At 37.5% G+C, this 11,083-nt stretch overlaps 1 protein-coding gene across 1 annotated transcript; it reads left to right on the forward strand.

The window, feature by feature from the left end:
• Positions 1 to 5,510: 5,510 nt before the first annotated feature.
• Positions 5,511 to 8,707, forward strand: LOC108675453 (gamma-aminobutyric acid receptor subunit beta-like; the record flags this gene model as incomplete). Its single annotated transcript, XM_047881348.1, has 4 exons — positions 5,511 to 5,534; positions 5,880 to 6,029; positions 7,432 to 7,626; positions 8,591 to 8,707. Coding segments are annotated over exons 1-4 (486 nt in total), but the record flags the coding sequence as incomplete, so codon positions are not given.
• Between the last annotated feature and the right edge of the window lie 2,376 nt (positions 8,708 to 11,083).

The raw sequence follows: 11,083 nt of genomic DNA on the forward strand, positions 1-11,083 counted from the left end.
TACCTAACATAACAACTTTGCGATCCATCGGCTGATCTCTATAATTAATGTTGTTTATTCAATAATGCTTCACAGGACTCCGTATATAAGCAGGTATATCGTCCATGCTTCGTTCAGTGACAGAGCACCATTTAAGACATCGCTTGATTATTTCGGGACCAGAACAACCTTTTTAAATCAGAGGGATTTATCGTTTGCCGTAAACCATTGAAAATAAATCATATGAGTTTCATCTGAAACAAAGTTTCAATAGATTTATTTAATCAAACAAGCGCCAAAATGAAATATATAAATGATTAAGTGAATCATTTCCTTGTAGGAAAAAAATATCAGTTGGAGTTTCCATTTCTGACGGCAACATCTGCAGCAGCATTTGCCCACGAGAGAACAAAATTATATGTGCAACAAAATTCAACATTTCATCATCCCCAAAGTAAGTGCAACAGCAATTTCATTCATTAAGTTTTTGTATTAAAATCAATGAAAATTCCAGATTTACTTCTGTTGAAGACTCATTTTAGAAGGTACACAAAAATATGACCAAGTTTTCTAACTACAAATTTCAACTTGAGTGAAGTAGAAAGTGTGTTTGGTTGGAATTAGAAATATTATATCCTATGATTCGAAACAACAACAAAATTTATAGACAACAAACCTATAACCACATATTTTTAACATACCCAAAAATATTATCATCAAGAAGTAATGCTAATTTGCATAAATTGCGTTAACAGGTTGATATTTCAAATGCTATGCGGTTAAAAAGTATTTTCATTTACGTTCACACATACTTTATTATTTATTAGACAACTGGTAACACTTTTTGCAGCTCTGTAAGGTTATAAATTAGCCTAATTAGTTTCTTACAGTGAATCACGAAGTCAAATGACATAATTTGTTATATTTTTTGAAAGCTTATTTCATTTTTACCGAAATTATTTAGTATTCGGTGTTCAGAATGATTCAGATTTATTGACCATGAAAGAAAAAGAGCCAATGAGGATCGTCTGCATTAAGGGAGAATAGGATTGCTTGCATGCACATCAGATTCTGCCATTAATAATTCGCAACGTAGACTTCTTGCGCCTAGAAAAGTTGGTTAAAAAATATTCATCGCGTTTACATTGGCATGCGCTGATAAAGTCAATCACTAATAAAAAATTATTTGCTAAAAAAATTTTTTTTATTGGATAATCAACGTAATCAACAAGATTTGCTTATGTTTCATCATATCAGGATGGTGAGCTCCGAACTAAAGACTTTGGCGCTGCTGCTGCTGCTGGCAGGTCCTCTACTCGCTCGTCGGGAAGGCGCCGGTGAGGAACGATTGTTTTTATGGTTCACTTCACCACATGCAGAGTAAATGACGAAATATATTATTATTCCAGAAATATTATTTTGATCGCTGTCTTCCTATTTGAAATTATGATAAAAATTAAGAAAATTGTCTCGACGGATTCTCGGTAGATTTGTGGAACGACCACAGCTTACAACACGAAAATACGAGGCGTGTTGTACGAGTAAATAGCATTTTTAAATTATACCGCCATAGTGCGGCGGCCGCTGATTAGCGCACTTGCACCAAGACCATGCACGTAGCTTCATCTGTTGCACGTAGCTTCATCTGTTGCACGTAGCTTCATCTGTTGCACGTAGCTTCATCACGATGTACGTAGCTTCATCACGATGCACGTAGTTTCATCACGATGCACATAGCTTCATCACGATGCACGTAGCTTCATCTGTTGCACGTAGCTTCATCACGATGCACGTAGCTTCATCTGTTGCTCGTAGCTTCTTCACGATGCACGTAGCTTCATCACGATGCACGTAGCTTCATCTGTTGCTCGTAGCTTCATCACGATGCACGTAGCTTCATCTGTTGTACGTAGCTTCATCACGATGCACGTAGCTTCATCACGATGCACGTAGCTTCATCTAGATGCACGTAGCTTCATCTAGATGCACGTAGCTTCATATAGATGCACGTAGCTTCATCTGTTGGGAAGCCACACAAGCCATTACGGAGCCATCCAATCGAGTCTACATTTGTTTACGTGACTTAAAATGCTTCTAACTAATGAAACTCTTGCTGACTGTGGAGTGCGTATATTTCGCTGTGCTCAAGTCTTTAAATCCGTTGAAATTCGTCGCCAAGTCAGTGATGTGTATAGTGAAAACATTATGAGTAATGGAATGGTGCGGTAATTGGTTAGGGCGTTTAAATATGGCGGCACAAACATTCATGATGAGGAACGAAGTGGGAGACCTTCAATTAGTACCGAAGGTCCCAATTAACAAGTGGAATGCAAAGAGAAAGAGAACAGACCATTCAAAAAATCCTCCTTAGCTTAAAAGTCCTCGGCCGTCTTTAGAAATGTTCTTTACTAATTTGCCAAATCAGTTTGTTTAATCAGGTGGTGAGCTTCTTTGACGATGGCACACAAAAGTTGGTGCCAACATACAATAATACCTCACTATTAATGGGAATTACGTAGAAATGTAAAGTACAGTATTTCTTTTCAATTGAATAAATTATTTCTGCAGAAATATACTTGTTTTTTTTTTCATGTCAAAGCATTACTTTAAGAACACACCTCCCAATTGTAAGGATCGTGCAGAATTTACCCTGTTATACGTCTAACATTTATGTCAATATTATTTTAAGTAATGTTTTTCACGACTCTAATCTGTTACTATTTAAGGAACATTTGTGCCAATATTAACTTAAATAATATTTTTTCTGTTACAATTAAAGGCGTAGCATCATTCCCTCAACCCCACGGCATGACGACTGACTCGGTGCTGAGGTACATGGGACCAGCCGTCCCCACCACGTCGCAGCTGACGATCTGTACGCGCGTGCATGTCCTGCTAGCGCGTCCAGACTCCACCCTGTTATCCTACGCAGTGGCGGACTACGATAACGAGCTCTGGATTGGTAAGGTTCTTGGTTGGAATTTAGAAAAAAAATCCGGTTCAGCCTGAAAAATTAATGGGTCATATTTTCTAGTTTCCTAAGTTTATAACGTGCCCTCAAGAATTTTGTGCAAGATTTCACGGTAATCTCAGTATAATAATAATAACGCTGATAATAATAATAATATGAATAATAACAATAATAATAATAGTAATAATATTGATAATGATAATAATATTAATAACGATATTAATAATAATATTGTCAAAGTACTGACTTGCTTACTGCACGTGGCCGGCTGTACCATGAGACGGAATAGTTGGAATAGAAAAACGGCGACAAGGTGTTTTTTCAGGTACCGCCCGGCCACCGTAATGCTGGTCAAACCGTTTAACGGTGTTTTTTTAGAACAGTGTATAAAGTAGAACCTATTCTTCCACAGGAATCGACATTGAAAACGCAAAACTTCATGTAAGCTGTTGCCACAGCAGCTTTAGTTTAACCCTCAAGCTCGACATTACGCTGCGGCAATGGTTTTCTTTCTGTTTCGTCATGAGCGGCGATCACAAGAACTACACGGTGGTTGTGGATGGCAATGTTATGGTGCGCGATACTTGGAACTCTGCTAACGACAGTCAGATGCATGTGGTTGGAGGCGGTGTCCTGGTCTTTGGACAAGAACAAGATAATCTAGGAGGTTTATTTGACCCACTCGAAAGCTTCAATGGAAACATAGCAGATTTTCGCTGGTATTCGTGCGTTCTTGGAGAAGAAACTTTGAAGCGTTGGACATCCGGCGTCGGCGTTGAATTTCAAGAAGCATCGGACGTTTCATTTGATGATTTCAATATTTTTTCTGCTAAAAATGTCGACATATACTACGAAACTCAAGCGAATAATTTCTTCAATAAAATTATCCCTTTCGAAAGGATTTTTTTAAATTTGCTTACTCACGCAGAGAGTGAACTACTATGCACAGGCACTGGTGGAAGTTTACCTAGTATTCATTCATCTGTTGAAAATACCGAACTTTTCTCCTATGTTTCATCTTTCGATGAAATTTGTCAGGGCAACTATAAAAAATGGGACATCATCTGGCTGAATCACATCATCGATGGCAAAGGCACAGTTCGTGATAAAAGGAATGGAATGATAAGTAATTTCACTTACTTCTTGAAGCCAGTGGAAGAAAGCACTCCAAAGGATCCTATTTGCATAACACTTTACGCTTGCAATAAAAAATCTCGTTCATTCCTCGCGCGCTGGTTCCCGACTGCATGCAATAATCGCCGATTGCCTGTTTGTTCATATTATAGGTTTCCGCTCCTTAGGCTCATCGGGCTGTGTCAAGAAACCCAATTTGATCAGAAATTCTTCATCGAAGACAAGGCTTTAAATCCGAATCTTATTGGCCTCTATCAATCCAGAATTGATAGAATAAAAGTGAATGACTCTGAATCCCATTTCTTGTTTGAACTTCACAACATTGGGAAATCTCGTGCTAAGGCTACCTTGAAGCTACCGGTAACATCGCCGTTCCCGACAGGGAGACACATATGGACAATAACAGGTGACAGCTGTCGACCAGGTGACGTAACACTGGTGCTGACAGCTTGTGAAGAAAATCAGTTTACCTGCAATGATGGAACCTGCTTGAGTCAGAAACAAAGATGTGATTTCGAGATTCAGTGTTCGGATGGTTCTGACGAACGTAACTGCAATATCCTACAACTTCCAGAAAAGGGCTACTTTTCTCACTTGCCACCACCTCGCATGATTGGCAGAGGGCTCGAAATTGAAGGGAAAGTTAGCCTCTGGAGGATTATAGGAATTGACTTGGATCTATCAACACTGAAATTAGACTTGCATGTCACCCTGTCCTGGCGAGATTCTGGCATAACCTTCACGAACTTGAAGGAAAATTACAAAGAAAACATAATAGATTTCAACGGACCCTTACCGTGGATGCCAGCATACGAGCTTCTTGGTGACAATTTTTCCGTAAGCGAACAAATAGTTCGGAATGATATGCTTTCTGTAGAACGACGATCTCGACCCCAAGTCACCGACTCATCTCGCTTGGGAACAGGTAAATTTAAATTCACAGTGGACTCGATTGACGACCAATTCAATGTTTCTCTAAAAAAGTTATCTTTATTAATGAAGTGCTTTAACATTATTTATTAATGAATCTTATTTATAATTAATCTTTATTGATGAAGTGCAATATCAAACCCGACAGTCTCTTTCTAAAAGATTCAATTTCACTTCTTTTAAAAGTGAATATATTACGATGAGTATAAATGTATCTAATGTTCCGTGTAACCCTCAGATTCTACCTACCTCGGACAGGACAACCCTCTGCTGCTGCAGCAACTTCTCACCGTAGTCACATCCTGCAACTTTAAGTTATATCAGTTTCCCTTCGATGTGCAGCACTGCTCCATAGTAATTGATTTGGATTACCATCGCAATAATTTTCATTATATTTGTATGCCGTCTTACTAATGTTTGATTAGTAGCCACTAACTGATAAGTTAATTACCACTGATTGTTGGTAAGTTAATACCATCATTTAGGTAATTTACCAATGAGTAATCCAATCCCTGAAACAGTACGTTTCACAAAGAAGAATTTCGTTTGCTGGGAATAATTGATATGTTTTTTCTTTAACGCATAAATCTTAATCATGCGTCATGCACTCCTAATGCAACAAAATAAGCAGTACAATAATGCTGTGATAGAAGTAAAATACAGTAATAACTTGAGTTGAGCAAATTTCACCTGGCAAAGAAAAATGCTCCAGAACATTGAACAGTCAAACTTGTTAACATAATAAGCTCTATTTGTTGGCTCTATTCAAGGTATTATCTCTTTGAATTTGTACTTTAAATAAATATGTCCGGATAATAAATATTACCTCATACCTGTTACCTCAACGAAGTAACATTTATCGCAGTACGTACGCCTGCGCCTACTGGCTGGTCATGGCGTGCTGGTGCCCAAGCCTGGAACTGATCTCGTCAGTTACTCGGACGTTAATCTCTCTCTGCACTACATCGTCCAAAACGTTACAGCTTCCATGGAGCTCGTTACCGACAACACGAAAGTAAGCTCAATGTGGACAGCACTATAGTAAACTCCTCTTACCAAATTTCAAACCTGCATATATGTTCATTTTACACGATTTTTGGAGGTCTACCAACACAAATATTTTTCATTTAGATTCAGAATAAAACCGATAGATTCAGGTGCTCAATTACGAAGCCATAGCAGGTCGTCAGCTGCATGTGTGGACGAAAAATATTCAAGCAAAATGGAAAATGCTGTACCACCCGGGAATTGAGCCGTAATATGAATTGAATAAAAAATTCTATTCGGGCCTCTGACTCTTCTATTCTTTACAAACGATAACTCTAGCTAATGCGCATAACTAAGAATATCATCTATTTTTACTTTTTCCCGGAATTTTGTTCCGCCTTAAGTTTTCAAATTTTAGAGTAGCGATCTATAATTTTCTGTTATTCTTATTTTAGCGCCACATCAAATTTTCTTTCGGGCATGAAATACTGAAAGATGAAATTGGCACTAATAATTGCTTAACTTCTTTCGAAATCATTGGTCTGCAGCAGGTTAGCCCGGTGTTTCCCTGGCTAAATAATTAATCACATTGCAAATAAATATCCAGTTTCCCTGAAATCGTCATCCCTGTTATCCCCAATCCCATTTATAATAACAAATATTATGCAATATTCATATGAAAAAACATCCCAACTCACATTTTAGATTGAACATGAAACTTCCATTTGGCTCACATTTTTAAATATGAAAATATATTATGCGCTATTGACTTGTGCTTTTAAAAATAAATTAATAAATACACTGTTCGAAAAATTACTGTTAGACGATATTATCGGTATTTCAGTGACCTGCCGGGACATAAAAAAAGTATTACCGTTTTAGTTCCAATTTAACACTAGAAACCCATTCAACATTTGAATAAAAACGGCGAAACGGTGTATTTTCACGGGGCGGCCGGTCACTAGTTACTACGTTTCACCGGTCGACCCGTAATACCGTTTTTCACGTTTTTTTCGAACAGTGTGCCAATTTAAACAAATTTACATAATTGTTTAAATACTTTCGTCCCTGTTTTGAAATGCCTACCATCAATGCCGCATAAGTCGCCAATTAGCATGTGCTGAACTTAACTCGGCTCTCGTCACTAGAAACCGTATAATACTAGTCTATATAATATCTAAGAAGCTTTTTCGTTTGCGCTCGAAAGAAGTGGCTCGGTTTGTTTACAAAATATAAATCGTTTCTTTTGAAGCCGGCAACATAAGTGCTGTGGTGTAGTAGGCGGCCCAGATGGTAGCGATTCTCTCACTATGAATAAATTTTCAGTTACAGATAATATGTATACACAATACGCAACCCAGCCCCTATATATTTACGGCTTTAAACACACACAACTTGAAACAAATATATAATATTATCATGACTCACAGGAAAAGGTTCAAGTGATCAAAGTGACGGTGGTTTTGAAGAACCGTTACGTTTTCTTCCTGCTGAACATCTACTTGCCCTCCCTGATACTCCTCTTCATTGGCTACCTGAGCTTATTTTTCCCACTACGCGACTTCAACGAACGCATCATGGTGACCCTCACCGCGCTCCTCGTCGAGACCACATTCTTCACACAGGTAATGGCTTATGCTCGAGAGATTCAATTGTAAGTTAAACTTTTGCTGGAACTAAAAAATTTGTCAATAACTGAACTGTTCGTAACATTACCCAAGCAGAGTTATTCAATTCTCAAATTTTAGTTGTATTGACCCGAATATTGAAGAGGCTTGGCGCATGCGCTATTGGGGCAATGAGCGCATCGACAAAGCGAATGATCTCTGTTAGACAAGTAGTGTGCTTATCGTCATAATTTCAACAAGTCGGTAATTAAACGATAACATGTCTTCTGTTTATCGTTTGTCGTCATAAGCATGGCTCTAAAGTTTTAGTGTGAAGCGTCGATCTGAAGTTTTAATATAAAGCATGGCTCTGTAGGATTATTATAAAACATGGCTCTGAAGCATGAGTGAGAAGCATGAGTGTGAAGCATGGCTCTAAAGCAGGAACGTGAAGCATGGCTCTGAAGCACGAGTGTGAAGCATGAGTGTGAAGCATATAAATATTATTATTATTATTCGACAAAGCAATTATCAGGTGTTTCACACAAATTACTAGCAAGCAAAAAATGAACAGACATGAGAAGGAGTGAGAACGGATAAAATGACTAAGCACTAGATTCAAAGGCTCTACGTAATAGTTCGGTCTTTAAGCGTCAACGAAACACCTGCAACGAAGGAGCCGATGTTTCGAAGCCTGCAGACTGTTCCATGTTCTTTATTACCGATAATCAGGAATTAAACTACATATAAGCTCTATGATTTCTCTAAATTTTATTTCAAGTGGCATGAATGAGATCAAACCGAAAATCCTCTTGATACACAGAAAAAAACTAAGGATATAATACTCAACCAGTTCCTCAATACAAGACCCATGCCTTCTGAGATTACTCGGTCTATTCTCTAATCAAGGCGACATGTTTATTTTGTGATACAAAGAAAAACTAAATATGCTTTAAAACAAGCGTGCATCTTCTACGTTTAGGTGAGCGACTATGCTCCACGCACATCCTTCCTAAAGACAATTGACATCTGGTGCATCTTCTGCATCGTGCTGCTCTTCAGCATCATTGTTGCTGTGACTATCATCAACTTCTATCAGGTATGCTGCTCCCTTCAGCATCATTGTTGCTGTGACAATCATCAACTTCTATCAGGTATGCTCTCTTCAGCATTATTATAGCTGTGACAATCATCAAGTTCTATCAGGTATGCTTTCTTTAGCATTATTATAGCTGTTACAATCATCAACTTCTCTCAGGTATGCTGCTCTTCAGCATCATTGTAGCTGTGACTATCATCAACTTCTATCAGGTATGCTCTCTTCAGCATTATTATAGCTGTGGCTTCAGCATTATTATAGCTGTGTATAGCATGAGCATTATTATAGCTGTAAATATCATCAACTTCTGTCAGAAATGCTCACTTCCCCATTATTATAGATGTGACAATCAAGTTCTATCAGGTAGCTCTCTTCAGCATTATTGTAACTGTGACAATCATCAACTTCTATCAGGTATGCTCCAGCATTATTATAGATTTGTCACTCATCGACGTTTATCAGTTATGCTGTCTTCAGCATCTTTGTTAATGTGACTGTACTCTTCTCTCATGAAAGAATGATTGAAAAATAATCTAATGTATGTCACCAGAATGTAGAAGTTTCGTTGTTAGTTTGAAAGTTGCATCTTCTCTTGGGTGTAGTGGTAACCCACAGGTTTATTGATCAGTAACACATGGTCACATTAAAATACTTCATTCCACATACCAACCACATTAGGATTTTTTCATTCAAAGGGAACGTAATAACGGTTAACTTTGTAGGTTTTATAGATGGACCACAATTTAACCGCCTGTTCACAGGGTTTCACCTCTCATGACACGTAACGCTGGTCTCAAGTTCCACGTTCCTCCTGCTACTTTCTTCCTAGCCGCATTCCCTGACCTCGGTCCTAACATTCCTTCAAGGCTTCAATCCCAACTCTCTAATAAATAATAAATAAATATCCAACGCATACATTTGATAGACACCTAATTTTAGAACAAAACAACAAATTTTAAATCATGACCTCTACAACTTGTGCACCGAAAAGTTATCTTCAGAATATTATACACGTATGCTAACAATTAGTATCGTGAGCAGTATGCTAATCGCTTAATTTACGACAAGAAATATATAATTTTGAAATAGTTCTAGTAAATCTAAAGCACTTAAATAATTTAAAGACATTCAATGCAATAAATATCATCTGCAATATACAGTAATTAAACAATTAAGATTCAACATATTTTATGAGCTGTTTATTGAAAAGTATCTCTTATATTTATTAAATTTTACAAAAAAAAGCGAGCTTAAGAAAGTGAAAGCTTTGACGAAGTTGAATTTGAGGAATCTTTAGTAGCGAATCTGCGTCCAACGTGGGCTTGATCAGAGTCAACATTCAACGCAGTCCAAATTGCCAAAGAAATTCTAAAACCCAATATCGATGTTTATCAAAAATTCAGCTACAAATAATCAACCATCGAAGCTTACATGACTATTGCAATACACAATAAGTTGCCACCAATATTCTTATCTCTAGCAAAGACTCCTTTTATTGATACGTAATTAACATACAGAAATAAATATTTTTCGTTGATTCTCATTTACCAATGACATTTATCTCTTTTTTTGACCGCAGGAAGTTTCTTGCAAACATGAGGCCCTGACCGGTCGCACCTCGTCAAAGGAAACCAATAATTTTCCAGTAGGAAATCTTGAACGTGAACTGGAAACGGGCCCGGAGACGAACGTACGGAAAATAATGCCATATGACGAAGCGGTGACGGGTGAAGTATGGAAAATCTCGAAAATCTCTCCAATAACCAGGATATCTTCAGAGCAAGTCTCGGTCACACGGAATCCATTAAGAAGCGTGTACATGGTAGCGAAGGCATTAATTGTGGGCAATTATTCGCGTAGCACATCCGACAAATTAAATAGATTCTTTTTGTATTTGTTCCCTTTGGTTATGTGCATATTTATAGCTTGGTACACTTTGAATATTGTCAACGCAGGGCATTTTTCATTTCTAGATTAAAAAATCATGTAATTTTTTTCCCTTAAATTGGTCAAAGACATCATTTATCACTTCCCCAAATGGAATATAAATACGATATATACGAATAGCAATCGTCCTGAATTCTCTGATAAACTGATGTCATCACATAATTTGCTTGAAACGCGTTTACCACGGCATGAATGGTATTTGAAGGCGTAAAATAAGGCACAAAAAAAACTTCAATTGAAAGCTTCTTAAAGCTGAAGTGTCCTTAAATACTGTAAGACATTCAAAATAGGAACAGATAGCTACATTATCAACATTGAATGAAGTTGGTATTTGAGCAACTTTGAAGCTTACTTGGAACCAAAAGACAATGAATTTTATCAACCTTTTTGAGTTTTCTCCTCCACCTCTTAAAGCATTTCTATTCACTT

This window comes from Hyalella azteca, unplaced genomic scaffold (assembly GCF_000764305.2).
Source record: "Hyalella azteca isolate HAZT.00-mixed unplaced genomic scaffold, Hazt_2.0.2 contig7692, whole genome shotgun sequence".
Taxonomy (NCBI): Eukaryota; Metazoa; Arthropoda; class Malacostraca; order Amphipoda; family Hyalellidae; genus Hyalella; species Hyalella azteca.